Source organism: Phocoena phocoena, chromosome 7 (genome assembly GCF_963924675.1).
Source record: "Phocoena phocoena chromosome 7, mPhoPho1.1, whole genome shotgun sequence".
NCBI classification, from domain to species: domain Eukaryota; kingdom Metazoa; phylum Chordata; class Mammalia; order Artiodactyla; family Phocoenidae; genus Phocoena; species Phocoena phocoena.
Window position 1 is genome coordinate 45,826,725 of NC_089225.1, and position 15,856 is coordinate 45,842,580.

Here is a 15,856-nt window from a genome sequence, read left to right on the forward strand (position 1 = left end):
ATAGTAGCAAGAATAAATTAATCCGAAGGCTAATTCCTTGAAAAAGATCCAGTGAAATAAATGAATCTTTCAAAGGCCTGCTACAGGAAAGAACAAAAATATACAAATTTAGCAATGATAAGGCAGATGTACCTACTTATACAGAAAAGACTGAATAAATGAATTAAAAGAGAATCCTACAAGCAATATTGTAACAACTTTGAAAGCCTAGATGAAATGGATGAATTTTTCCCAAAATATGAATCACCAATATTGACTAAGAAAGAAATGTAATAAATAATTACTGTAGTAGAGTTAGTGATTAGAGAACTACCATTAAAACCACCAGGACCACATGGCTTAACAGATGATTTCTTTCTAACATTTAAAGAGCGTATAGGGAGACCTTCAAGATGGCAGAAGAGTAAGACGTGGAGATCACCTTCCTCCCCACAAATACATCAGAAGTACATCTAATACGACCCAGCAATCCTACTACTGGGCATATACCCTGAGAAAACCATAATTCAAAAAGAGTCAAGTACCACAATGTTCATTGCAGCTCTATTTACAATAGCCGGAACATGGAAGCAACCTAAGTGTCCATCGACAGATGAATGGATAAAGAAGATGTGGCACATATATACAATGGAATATTACTCAGCCATAAAAAGAAACAAAATTGAGTTATTTGGAGTGAGGTGGATGGACTTAAAGTCTGTCATACAGAGTGAAGTAAGTCAGAAAGAGAAAAACAAATACCGTATGCTAACACATATATATGGAATTAAAAAAAGAAAAAGGTTCTGAAGAACCTAGGGGCAGGCCAGGAATAAGGACACAGATGTAGAGAATGGACTTGAGGACACAAGGATGGGGAAGGGTAGGCTCGGACGAAGTGAGAGAGTGGCATGGACATATACACGCTACCAAATGTAAAATAGATAGCTAATGGGAAGCAGCCGCATAGCACAGGGTGATCAGCTCGGTGCTTTGTGACCACCTAGAGGGGTCGGATAGGGAGTGTGGGAGGCAGACACAAGAAGGAGGTGATATGGGGATATATGTATACGTATAGCTGATTCACTTTGTTATAAAGCAGAAACTAACACACCATTGTAAAGAAATTATACTCCAATAAAGATGTTAAAAAAAAGGGAAAAGTAAATAACAATAAAGTGGATTTAAATAATAAAAAAGAGCTTACAACTATAGATCAATATCACTATAAAATAGCTGCAAAATTCTAAATAATTTACTAGCTAATAAACTCAACAAAGTATCAAAAAAATCTATTACCAAGTAGGATTTATTTGAGGAATGCAAGGAGATTTTTAAAGTATTAGCGTTAATGGTGAAGTTATTTTCATAAAGTAAGCTATTACTATTCGAAATTATTTTGGAGAATCTAATGAACTAATAAGGAAAATAAATAGGATTTTTAAAAAAAGAGAATGAATTTATCTCTTTTTGTTGCTGATATAATTGCATACCTAGAACATCCAAGAGTTAATCGAACAAACAAAAAAAGAATGAGGCAAATAATTTGTTAAGGTGGCTGTAAGGAAGATAAATAGTTTATATATTATTTATAAGCAGGTAAAAATGGAAATGTGTAATATATTTCATTTGTTTGACTAAGCTATATAAATTTAAGAATAAATTTAATAACAAAGGTAAGAATTTCTAAGAACATTATAAAATCTTGTTGAAGAAGATGTAATTTTTTAGGATCTAAATCAGTGGCTCTCAATCCTGGCTACATGTTAGAATAGACATATAAAAATACTGCTGCTCTGCCTTAGCTATAAGCAATTCTGGTTTAATTGTTGTAGGGAGGGTCTGAAGCACTAAAATTTGTTTAACATATTTCAGATGATTTTAACATGGGGCAAAGATGAGAATTTAATATTGAAATCTCAAAATTATGTAAAAATTAATATAAAATTCATAGAAAGGAAAGAGTTAGCAACAGGAATACAGTTCATTCTCTATCCTTGCTGAGGAATACCGGGAAAGAAAAGTGACCAGCTAATGACAAAGATTAGTGACCTGCTCCTGGCAAGCACACTAAGGGTGTGGGGCAGCTCCTATCTATGGAGTGTTTTGGGCAGGATGTGTCTAGTTTAAATTGCTTATGATAAACAAAACTTTCATCAGATTTTGGTGTTTTTTTTACCTTCATCTTAGATCATTTTATTTTACATTATTTAAATCTTGTGTTTGATTAGGATAGTGAACAAGCTGTGACAAAAGTCAGTGCATGTTAGATTAACTAAAAGTAATGTTGCATAGAAGTTTTGCAAAAGAAATGTCTGGTTTTAACATATACTATCGACAGGGAGATGCAGCATGACCTGGCTGTGAATGGTGTTAATAACCTGTTCAGGGCTTCCCTGGTGGCGCAGTGGTTGAGAGTCCGCCTGCCGATGCAGGGGACGCGGGTTCATGCCCCGGTCCGGGAAGATCCCACATGCCGCGGAGCGGCCGGGCCCGTGAGCCATGGCCACTGAGTCTGTGCGTCCGGAGCCTGTGCTCCACAGCGGGAGAGGCCACAACAGTGAGAAGCCCGCATACCACAAAAAAAAAAAAAAAAAAAAAAAAAAAAAATAACCTGTTCAGGTAGAAGTAGGTGTGATAAAGATCCTGCTGCCCAACTTTAAAGAATGAGCTGCCTTTTATCTATCTTCTACTCAGAACTAGACTTTTCTCTACTGTTTCTTCACAGATGATACAGAAGTTGGGAAGTATTCAGTCACATCCATCCACTCACCCACCAACAATTTCCCATTAAAGTGAATCCCTGTGTTCATTCCTCACTCATAAGAAATAAATTTCAAAGGCAGCTTGTACTGGAATAAACTGATCTGAAGGCTTGCAAAGCACTTGGTATCTTCTTCTTAAGATCTTGGAGTCTTTAAATTATAGCTCATATTAATTTTACTATTATTGTTATTTTACTTTGTTAATAACTGTTAGGCTAATGTTCTTTCAAAAGCAGATTTGTTTTAATGTCATCAATAGACCTATAGGACATGACTTTCTGGAAAATGTCATGTAAGCTATGTAACTTCCAGACTATAAAATGTGAATGTTTAATGACCAAAAATGTTTCACTCTGCTTAAGTGTCATGTCATTGCATACACAGTTTAGGGACCTGCCATGTTAAATCTGAGACAGAACACATACTAATATGCAAAGAAGGATCTCTATGCTTTGCTTATGCCCTTTGATTACATATATTCTTGAAATTATTAGTAAACTTCAATATTGGTTACAAGTTCTGATTTTTGTGTGCCAGATTTGACAACCTGATCTTTGGGTTGTCTCAAAATCCCAAAATGGAGTTTGTTGTAAATGAGTTAAAATAGTCATATATTTTATATGGAAGAATAAATACTCTCAAATGCCCCCCAAAATAAGAAAAACAAGATTAGTAAGAGTTGACCTATCTTGTCAGAAATTGAAGTATGGTATAAAGTCACTAAGTATAAATCTTTATTATATTGCCATAGGAATGGACAAATAAAGCCAATTTGGGAGTAAAGATATGTATTCCAATTATACCTAATAATTTAATGTGTAAATCAGGTGGTATTTAAAATCAACAGAAAAAGTACTATCTTCTATCCATGTGAAGAAAATTTACAGAACTACATTTCAAGCAGATTCAGAGTTTTCTTCCAAATCATATAACAAAACTTAAAACCTAGGAAACTACTTGTACAATCCATAGGTTTAGTGAGACCTTTGTAAAACAGGACAGGATCTCTGAACTGTACAAGAAAAGTTGACTAATTGGATGATATTAAAAAAACAAAAAAAAACTTTACAATTCAAAAGATACCCTAGGCTTCCCTGGTGGCGCAGTGGTTAAGAATCCGCCTGCCAATGCAGGGGACACGGGTTCGAGCCCTGGTCCGGGAAGATCCCACATGCCGCGGGGCAACTGGGCCCGTGAGCCACAACTACTGAGCCTGCGCGTCTGGAGCCTGTGCTCCACAACGAGAGGCCGCGACAGTGAGAGGCCCACACACCGCGATGAAGAGTGGGCCCTGCTCGCCGCAACTAGCGAAAGCCCTCGCATAGAAACGAAGACCCAACACAGCCAAAAATAAATAAATAAATAAAATTTTATATAAAAAAAAAAAAAGATACCCTAAACAAAACCAGCATATTGAAAAGAGATTAGGAACAAATTGCAATATAGATGACAGATAAAGTGTCAATGAACTCTTTGTCTATAAATTATAAAGAGTTCTTAAAAAATGAGAAGAAGGGCTTCCCTGGTGGCTCAGTGGTTGAGAACCTGGGGGACACGGGTTCGATTTCTGGTCCGGGAAGATCCCACATGCCGAGGAGCAACTAAGCCCGTGCGCCACAACTACTGAGCTTGCGCTCTAGAGCCCGCAAGCCACAACTACTGAGCCTGCGTGCCACAACTACTGAAGCCCGTGCGCCTAGAGCCTGTGCTCCGCAACAAGAGAAGCCTCCACAATGAGAAGCCCGTGCTCGCCACAACTAGAGAAAGCCCGCGCGCAGCAACGAAGACCCAATGCAGCCAAAAATAAACAAGTAAATTAATTAATTTTTTTTAAAAAATGAGAAGAAAAAAGTAACCAAAAACTATGCAAACATGTTATGAATAAGTAATTCATAGAAAAAAAATCTTGATTAACTATTCTTTATTATAATGCTCTGACCTCATTGCTGGTGTTACTTACTGTTAAATATTAAGCACAGCTCATAGATAACACAGGTAAAATCAGAGTTAGAATCTGGGCCAAAGCACCCATCTTAGAAAACACTACTAAGGCCCGATTTTCCCAGCGTCCACATATTGTGACTCACAGTCAAAACTAGATAATGGCTGGACATGGACCTCTATGATTCAAGTACAATAATTACACCTGTGTGGACTGAGTCTTTGGTTTTCCCTCCCACTATGGTAGGTGTTTCTAACTACTGACTTGTTTCAGTTTCGTGTGTATTGTAGAGCACTCTGATCTAAGGAGATGATCAGTAGAGTGGGAAAAATTAGCTACAGCACATATGTAAATGATTTAGCATGGCTCCAGAGCATTAAAATGCACTATATGAGGTGCTGGACCCCAAGTGAGGAAGATTCTTATCAGATGGTCCCTAAGATGAGTGTAGAGTTCTGCTGGGGGTAGCCCACTTGACTAATAGGAGCCCAAGATGCAAACTAAAATAGGTTCTTTAGGAATATCTGGCACGGAAGAGGAATGATTATTTATTTTTTTCCATCCACATTAAACTCCATGGATAGCAATATGTCTAAACCAAGAAAAACACTAAAAATATATGTACTTTTCCTGAGTCTGATGCCTTAAGGCTATATAATCAATTGGATTAGATGAACTACTTGTGCTTATTTTCACCTTTAAAAAATGATTTAGAATATCTGGTATATTGGGTGGAACTTTACATATCCATTTTCAATATAAATCCTCAGGCTATTGGTAATGTCTCAGAAAATTCTTTAACTAAAGTAAATATTGGACTTTTATTTTGGGAGAAATTGTGAATGGTTTGATTTTATTAGGTTTGATAAGTGCTGAGTTCCTCTAATATTTTAATTTAATGGACCTAAATTCATATTTCCAAAGAATATTTTTAAAGTGAACTTTGACGTCTCTAGTTTTTATTATTGGCTAAACCTGTGTTGAGTATTAATTGATCCTAAACTGAATTGAGCTTGAATTACTCCTGTGCTTCTACTACTCCAAAGAAAGTATTTGGTAACACATCACACCCTTGAGCATAAGAAATTGCACTCGAGTCCTGTTTGAATAGTACCATAAACTTTAAAAAGTTGATAAACAACTTGAGATATCATTTCCACCATCCTACTACTGTGAGAGGAACATTATTAACAAATGGAGACGCTGAAGCATAGAAGTGTGTTCATCGCCTCAGCATGGTATCTCTGCAATGACTCTTTTTCATGTGTAAAGCCCCAGACCATGCTGTCATTATTTTTCTTGACTCAGGAATGGCTAAAGATCAGATCCCACTGTTGATGAACTTGCTTTGCATTAAAACAGCACGGTGTCAGATGTAAATAAGTCTTTCTTGTTGATGGTTGGAGACCAGGCTGAAGTGACCATCATCATTTGTGAAACATGATTGAGCATATACAATATGTAACCTGAAAATACCAGATGCTTGTCTTAAGCTTGATATTGTTCATGTCAGGGGGCTCCAGATGGTATTTGCTGTGTTCTGTGGCATTTTTGAGACTTTAGGATAAATAGCCTTGGGGAAAAATAGGAAGGACACGTGACTTGCCCTTTCTTAAGCACCTGTGGTTCAGGTACTGGCTACAGTTGGTAAGTATGTGTGTTAATAGTAGATTTCTTGTGAGTGCAAAATTTTACTACCTATCCTGTTTTTGCAGAGCCAGGCAATTCCTATCAACTAATCAGCATGGAGATGAAAACATCTTTTAAGGTGCATTGTAAACAGCATTACTTTAATGCCACTCCTAAGTAGTAACTAAGTATTTCGTTACAGAAAACTAAAAGATGTCACCAGTCCTCGGGGTCATTATCTTTTAAATGCAGGTTTTTGCCAATCTCCATGCTCCCTTTTTAAATGGGTGGATTTACTTGTTAGGCCATTTGGACCTAGGTGTAGAGAAGAAGCGTATGTCTTTCAAATTAGGCAATATTTGTAAAGCTTTCTGTACCTTGACTGCTAATTTTGAACCGATGCTTTTTTGTTAAACTATTACTGGTCAAATAAAAAATATCAATCTAAATTGTAGGCTCACCTATGCAAAAATTGTATTATGCTGTTTATATCTTTAAACACGAGTGATTTTATTTTCTGAAGACTTCTTGAAAACAGGGTCCCCATTGGAGGGGTGGTCAGACATGAAGGGCATCATATTTGTAGTCATTTTATTTTAGCTCTATGATGAACTAGTCAAAGGTTTTTCATTGTATTTATCAACTTCAGTATATAAGGGTCATTAGAAAAAGGTAAAGGGGGATAAAAATATTATGGTAGAGACAAGCCATGCTATTTTATAAATTTTGCTTTCCTATGGGGTTTAATGTCACAAGGATTATTTTATCTGAGTTGCTTAATTGGACATACTGAAAGAGCTTGAAATTACATTTCACTATGGTGTATCAAAACAGGACATGAGTGGAGTGTATTTGAATGTGAAGGTCTGGCACAGATGAAGTTATTTAAATCAGTATAGAGAATGGATGCAACAAAATTTTTGATGGAGTAGAGTTAGATTGTAGATGCAGGTTAATATTAGTAGTTACTAGTTAAATAGATAGTAGTTAGTAGTAGTAGTAGTAAGCAGTTAGTAGTAGTAGTTATGGTCAGTAGTCAGAGTTAGCAGATAACAGAGGAGCAGGAAAAGAGTCATGGAAGGAAATGAAATCAGATTTTTATTAAAATGCTCCTTAGAAATAACATCAGCCTCATGAAGTAGGAATTTCTATTAAACAATATGTCATTCTTCATTACTTTCCTTTCCGTTTTGATTGGCTTTGCTGGTTGGGTCCATGATAAGGGTATGTTTTGTCACTCAGAGTCCTACTGGGATTCTAAGCAATTTTAGCCGACTAGGTTGACTCTTGATTGAAATCTCTAAAAATTCTCCCTTGTTCAACTCTTCTCCTATCCTACACCTTCTCCTTTCTGAGGAATTCATTTAGTCTCTGCTTGATCATGGAGACTGGACCATGTAGTACAAGTACCATTGGGTCTTCCCCTTTATTCCTCAAAACCAATGCCGTCACCATTTTTCTTTTCTCCCCTGCTTATCTTTAAGGAAACCTCACCAATCTGCCTTGCTGAAGAATTTATTTCTCTTCCTAGGTTCTTATTCCAACTCCTTTCTACAACTGTTTCCCAAATTCTTCTCCATTAATGTCCCAGACTAAAAAAATACTCAATTGTCCCCCTTTCTTCCTAAAATAAATGAAACAAAATTGTTTCTGGATTACCTGCCTTAATTCTGCCCTGGATGTCACAAATATGTGCCTCTATTCCTGTCCTTGTCTTTACCTGAAATGATCCCCTTGGGTTCTCTGCCTTCCACAGTTCTATCACTCACTTAGTTCTGTGGTTTTTGAATAATATTCGAAGCAGAATAAAATGTTCCATGAAGGAGACTCAGAGGGAACAAGAGAGTAGGCAGCAGGCAGATTAGACTCTACATCCTCAAGCAGAAAAACTCCCATGATAATTGTTTTACACATTTAGCAAATGCAGTTTTGGCACTTTAAAACTATTTGAAAATGACATGTTGAATGAAATTGCTGAGAGGTTAAGTGACTTGTCCAAGAAAAGTGGCGTATTGAGAACTGGTACTTGGGTCTTCTGAATTTTTATTCTGTATTTTTTTCTATTATTCAGGCATTACTAGGGGGGCATTTTTAGGTAAGGAATAACATTTTTTATTGAATGTTCATAAAGGCTTTTCTTCCATGCAAATATAACTTAAAATTATGGAGTGGTTTCTGTCATAAGTGATTTATTTCTCTCCATCCAGAATGATGGATAGACCATGGTTATTGGTGCCTTTATTCATTCAAGCCATGCTCCTCTGTGTGCATGGCTCAATTCTACAATGACATGGAAGGTGATTTTCTGTGTTTGGCAATGTTGTAACTAAAATCACTGTTGGATAATGTCTGAAAGTTTCAGCTTGGGTTATAAGAAAGCTTTAACTTGGGGAAATTCGTTGAGATGCTTTCAGTCCTAAGCTGAGAAAGTATTGCAGAAGGGAAAGGATTTTCCGGACTTGACCTAGGGACATTTTTGAGCTAATTTTTACTACTCCTAAGCCTGACATAATATGCAAAAGAACACCTTCCTTTCACTAGCTTCATTATCCTGACCACTTTCCTTTTGCAACCTGAACCATTTGGTTCAACTGAAAGGAAGCCCATAAGTGTTCCCAGAATGCTTTTGGTTCTGGAACATTCTGGTAATAGCTGTTTCACAAAAAGCAAAAGATGCAGGGAATAAGAAATATGGCTACATATTATTTCTTATGGAGTAAGGAATACGGCTACAATTCTTTCTTATGTTTTGTGATCTATCAAGGAATCAAATATTTTGGGTTATGAAAAATAATTTTAGGTCAATTAATAGAGTGTGACTGAACATCTTATACTTCATTTGGACATGGTTAAACAGCAAAAATGACCTGAAATGTTTCATGAGAAATTATGTTTAAGGTTATACTTAAATGATAAAACATGGAATGCTGATGTAAAATACAACAGTTTGATGTACTTTTATGTATCACAATACATAAAGTTAAATCACTTTAAATTGTTATTAAATTACAATTTAGTTGACAATAAACTAACAAGACAGGGATTTAACGATGTGCTGTTAGAGGTAAAAAATCCACTTAGATTTTTTTTTAACCTCTCAATAGTCTAAGAGTACAGTTGCTTTATTCTAATCAACTTTCTTTTGCACATTGTTCTTAATTAGCAAGCATCTTCCATTTGCTGAGTTTTCAGAGTTATGTTGCACTTTGATTTTTTACTCACATTGCAGTCACAAGATGAGAAAAGTAGACACTGTGTACAAACAAGAAGTTCGTGCAAAGTCAAGCTCTCAAAACCACATGCAAGACTTAGTGGCACATGGTTTAGAGCTCACACACTCCAGGATCATGTGAGACAGGCATGCAGATGAGAGGAAAGAAAAGCACCTACATCATGAAAATAGAGGATGATGAAAGAGAATGACATTTTCTTTATGACAGTTATCTAATGCAAACCGTATACCCATAACCTTTACCAGAGTGAAGGAAGGGGCAGATAAGTGACTTTTTGTGGGGAGGGGGAAACTTTATATAAACGTTATTAGAGGTCAAGTCGTTGTTAAAGTTAAGGATTTCTATTCTGTACTTGGCCTCTTCCAAGTTATCTTTCGCAGTTTCTTGCCTTGTATTTCCTCTGCTACATCATGCAAAAAAAATCAGAACTAACATTGGAAATCATTTAACAAGCTCTAAACCTGACAGATAACAAGGGTGATCTCCACAATTTACACGAGAATTAAATTGGATATAAATACCTCCTGTTCTTACCGGTGGGTGTTGTGATTCCATGTATTAAGGTGTGAAGCAGACAGGAAAGAGATAAATCTTTCATAAGTACATTGTAAATAGGCAAGTGGTATATAAACCATATTCATAGGTAATAGAGTCAAACAATGAAAGGTAAATAGTTTTCACAAAATAGACTTTATCACACAAAAAAATGGCCACAAAACTAGAGTTATATGGAGAGGGGAAGTAAAATAAATAAGTGTTTTACTACGGTTATTGAAATAATCTGGCAGTATGGAACAACAAAATTGAGCGACATGTGTTTTGATTAAAAATTCTTGACACTGCTTCAGCCAACCCAGCATTAGAGAATCCCCAATAGTTTCTGAATGCTGATATCTTCATTAAACAATAATATGGATGGAAGTACATAAAAGTGACCAATTTGTAGGTAATTTCTTATGAGATTAAACTGTTACCTTGGTGAGATCAATTTATCAAATGAATTTTCACAAGTAACTTTGGGATAATCAGAAATAACTCATGGGATTCAGCTATGGCTTTGTATGAAATGTGCTGATTGATTAGCTCTTCAAATTAAAAATTTTATGATGGTGTGCCCTTACTTCTCCATCAAATAAATCATGCACAGCTATGATAAACATCATATAAAAATATATCTTTCAAACTGGGCAATATTTGTAATGCTTTCTGTACCTTAACTGCTAATTTTGAACCTTTTCTTTTTTTGTTAGGATATTGCCGATCAAATTTTAAAAAGTCAATCTAAATATCGCATAGGCTCACTTATGCAAAAATTGTATCATGCTGTTGATGTCGTTAAATTTTAAAGATTCCATTTTCCGAAGAAGTTTTAGAAACAGGATCCTTGCCCAACGGAGAAGTAGCTAGATGGGAAGGTACTATAATTCTAATTTTTTTTAAATAGGTCTATGATATGCTATATAGCTTGTATTTATCATATAATTTATCTTTAGTAGTCAATCTCTATAGCCAAATAGCTAGGTCAAAAAGATGTATGCAATTCTCCTAATAATAAAAGAAGCTCTTTGGATCAGTTAATCTTATTAGTTGTATTGATTTTTGAGCACTGATAAAGGAGGGAAGGGTTATGAAAAGTGATTGTTGATGTTGAATTTGCTTGAGTTATGAAGGAATCCATATTTCCCCCTTGAAAGGAAAGATGCATTAAACCAGGTACAGTAAAAGGGCACATAGTTAATTGATTAAAATATAGAAAAATTGTCCTTAACAGAAACATGAAACTTCCTATTATAAAATGTTTATGGTATACTTAAGCTCCTTAACCTCTCCCACAAATCCTCAAAATGTCCTATTTTTAAAAAATATTTCTGTTTGGGGGCATTATAGTTATTATTGTTTACTTGTAATGTCTTAATGCACATGGGTCCACCTATTTTTTGGGGTGCTTGGCAGCTAAGCCAAGTGGTGAAAGCCCAAGTCCCAACTTAGCAATGCTCTCCCTAACCAGAAGTGGGAGCTCTAATACGCACAGTTATATCAGTTTGCATCATGTTATAATGCCTTTGCCACACAGTGTAACTAGATATAGCACCATGCAATGCCATGAATTGAGAATGAAAGACTATCTCCAGGGGAGAAAATAAACATCCGAGAGAGGGAAACAAAAGCAAGGGGTTCAAAGCTGGTGAGACTGGCTTATCCATTTTGGCTGTAGCTATAACGCCTGAGGGGCTCCAGTTTTGGAAAACAGAAATACGTACCATGTTCATGTCAATGCCATTGGTGTAAGTCCATGCATGCTGGAAATATTCTTCAAGCCGTTGCCTCAGAGGGTTGGGGATTTGGTGAAAGCGAATGAACTCTTTTACTCGCAGCATCTGCATGTGGTACCTGGCAGTTCCGGAGTATAGTCTTTGGATAATTGCTGATACGTTCCCAAAAATGCTTGCATACATTAGTGCTGGATTGGATAAAAAACAAAGTTATGGGGGAACGACTGCACTTGGGGATATTATATCTTGTCAGAATCTCAAATATGTAGATTTTTATTATCTCAATCCGTTTGTGAGGGTTTACCACTGGCCCTAGGGGAACAAAGAAGTCAAGTCAAAACTATTGTAAAATTTATAATTTTGATGGTAAATTTGGAGAGGAAAAATATACAAATTCCCCATGGATTCTCTATATATTCAAGTAGAAACTCAGACTGCTTACAATATCAACCTGTAACCAACCTAGACTGTTGACTAGAGATAAAATGTGTTTAAAATAAACATTTCATTTGTAATGTAATAAGAAGGTATGTCATGGGGTTACCACACAGATCTGTTTTCTGGAAGTGGAGTAAAAATGTTAATTTTTAAATTGTGACAACTCTACCTTAGCCTCAAAGCTAACCTTGCAATATTATAAACCTACTATAAATTTTAAGATTATTCAGAAGATTTTGGATTTCCTAAGGAATAATAAATTGTTTTAAGGAACTCAGTTTCCTTAGAATGTTTATTTATATGTAATTTTTAATCTATTAAAATTCATTTTTCCAGTATTTCTATATGAGAAACAGATATCTTTGGCTTAGACTGTGAGAATATAGTTTTTTTTTTTAGAGAAAAATAGAATACCTCTTTGTTCTTTCATCTATGGGAAGAAAAAAACTAACATTCAATACTTAGAATGCCCTTTTTAAAGCTTCCAGGGCTAAATATTTATGATTTAACATAAGCTTTTTAAGCATCTTGTCTTTCTTTTTAAATTTGTATTTAGTTTCTAATAATCGTAAGAAAAATACTATATACTGTACAGAAAGCCACATGATGATACAAGCCCTATGTCTTGACCTTTGGACATGTGTCAGACACTTAGAGAGGAGGTAACACACATTTAAGGCACTGGAACTGCAAGGTACCAAGTAGGTGGGGAAAAAAACCCAACAACTCCTTGAAGTGTTTATTTCAACAATATCCAACCAACATATTTTTTTTCCCCAACACGTCTTACAAATCACTACCTATATAAAACACTTCATCATTTTTAAAGTAGATGTTGGCCAGATTCAGTCTGTGTTTTAAAATGACTTATCTTCTTGGTCATTTGTTTTTTTTTCCATCTTATTTTTGTCTCTTGGTTAGCATGGTCCTTGTTTACCATAGAAGTCCCAGGTAAGAGAATGTCCCAGACAAAGAGGCATCCCTTTATTTTTAATCTATTTAAAGGGATAAAAATTGGGGAGATCTATAGGGAGGCTGAACTGGGATTTGTGAAAGACAGTAATTCTCATTAAGGTAGAAAAGCTGTTTAGGTAGCATCTTCCACAGGGGGGGCGGAAAAACAAAACCTGGGCCTAATTTGAATAAATGCATAGCTGATTAAGAAGGGAGTTAGCAATACTTGTCTGAAATGGATTTCTGTGATTCAAGGAGATTCATGTGAGAAATATGTCCTACTCTGCCTAATTTTAGTGTTGGAAATATTTATGCCTGTTGTTAGGTGTCCAAAGTACCTACCATGTTCTCAGGAAATAGTTTAGCTAGTACAGATTTTCACTTGATTTAATTAGAAGGCACATAATCAGTGCTAGTTATCTTACTTAAACCACATAATTATGCAAAGAAGAGTCAGGGAAAACATTCTTATTTTGTTTTTAATAAATACTGTGGTTTTAACTCCATACTGCCATAAAAATGAACCAAACATTAGTTTGGATCATAAACACGTATTTCCACTCATTGACAGGATGGCAAAAATCTAGATTATAAGTACATAGTTGAATACATGAATAGTGTATATTTTTCTAAGGGAATTCTATGCTAATGGATTTTTAAATTATAATAAAGGCATACTTTTTTTTCTATTTTTTAGGAAGCAAACGGAGCTAAAGTCTGTAAGCCAGAGAGAAGCACAAAATGATTATATTCTGTATACGTTAATTAGTTAATGCCCATCGACCGGCATAAAATATGACTCAAAAGCAAGTTGGCAGACTATATAGGCATTTCTTTCAACTCAGTATTTTGTTTAGCTTTCCTTAATAGAAAATTCTTCCTTCACCAGAATGGTTTGTTTTACGTTGCAGTATTATAAAAATAAAACAGGTATAATTTAAAACGTCAGCGCACCACACTCAAAATCTGAGATGCTTCACCAAACTAATGAACTTAGGGTCACTGGGTAATAGCTGAAACACGCTGATAGAACAAGTACACTTGCTTTTCTACCTAGTACACAAACTTAAAAAAATTTTAACTTAAAGAAATAAATTTTAGTGATGAGTAATTTAGATATAACAAAATGAATCTGTTTTAAATGTATAGCTCAGTTGGTTGACAAATGTATACACCTCTGTTAGCACAATCAAGATATAGAACATTTTCAACATCCCCAAAAGATTCCTCTGTGTCCCTTGGCTGTCTGCCCACTGGTTTCTAGGTTGACTCTAGACAACCACTGAGCTCCTTTATGTCATCACAGATTAGTTAGCATTTCTTAGAATTTCATGTAAATAGAATCATAATGTACATATTCATTTGTGTCTGACTTCTTTTTGCTCAGCATATTGTTTTTGAAATTCATTGTTTCGTATGTATCAGTAGTTTGTTCTTTTTTTAATTGATGACTAGATTTGCATCACATGGCTCTACCACAGTCCATTTATCTCTTCTGTTGAGGAAATCTCACTGTTTCTAGTTTTTGGCTATTATGAATAAAACTGCTATGAACATTTGTGTACAAGTCTTTGTGTGGGCATATATTTTCGTTTCCCTTTGAAACATCTAGGAATAGGACTGCTGATCTGTGTGGTATGTTTAACTTTATAAGGAACTGCCAAACTATTTCCCAAAGATGGTGTGATTTTACATTCCCACCAGCGATATTTGAGAATATCAGTTGTTCCTCAACCTTTCCAACATTTGGTATTATCTTATTTTAACCATCACAGAGTTTTAATTGCATTTCCCTGATGACTAATAACATCTTTTCATGTATTTATTGGCCATTAATATATCTTGTTTTGTGAAATGTCTGTTTAAAATCTTGCTCAGTTTTAAATTGTCTTATTACGGAGTTGTAAGAATTCTTGATATATGCTGAATAAAGGTCCTTTTTTAGATCTAACTATTGAGAATATTTTCTTCCAGTCTATCATTTTCCTGTTCCCTTTCAAAGTGTCCTTTGAAAAGTTGAAGTTACTAATTTTGATGAAATCCAAATGCCTGTATATTTTGTTCAGTTTTCTGTTATTTAAAAAAAAAATTATAGGGGTATGGTAAGGTTTCAGTTACTCCATCATGGTTAAAAGCAGATATGCAATAACTTTTTTTTACATGTTATAAAAAGATGTTTGTCAAGCAGGTCAGAGATGAAATACATTTGCCTTTGGATACTGATTTATGTGTTTTTAAATTTAAATGTATATATTATATTTATAATATTTGAATAAAGATATAAACTTATATATTAGAACACATAGATATAAATATGTGAGCATAGCTTGTATTCCTATTTATTTAATGGCCGCTTACATTTTTCTTTAGTTTTCGTCTTGAATTTTGTATATGTGTATATTTTTAAAAAGAATTCTCTGGTTACTGTTCTCTGTACACATTCAGCAGCACAACTGGTGACTGTCTTTGCAAATAGATGCTTTTAAAAATGTATCTATAGGTATTTGTGTTATTTGAATTTAATTAGATGATAGCTTTAATGTTTAATTTTTAGTTTCCTTGAATTATATTGTTGTAAGAGGGATTGTACATTGCTTTGCTTTCTACAACTTTGCTTCAAACTTTTATTTTAGAATGAAGATT

The 15,856-nt window shown here is 35.0% G+C and overlaps 1 protein-coding gene across 1 annotated transcript in view; it reads right to left on the reverse strand.

Annotated features, from left to right (window-relative positions):
* KCNH7 (potassium voltage-gated channel subfamily H member 7) overlaps positions 1 to 15,856 on the reverse strand; it is a 456,073-nt gene that overhangs the window by 35,954 nt on the left and 404,263 nt on the right. Inside the window, exon 9 of the mRNA XM_065880238.1 lies at positions 11,810 to 12,009. Within this exon, the coding sequence (XP_065736310.1) occupies positions 11,810 to 12,009 (200 nt within the window). The remainder of the gene's footprint in view (positions 1 to 11,809; positions 12,010 to 15,856) is intronic.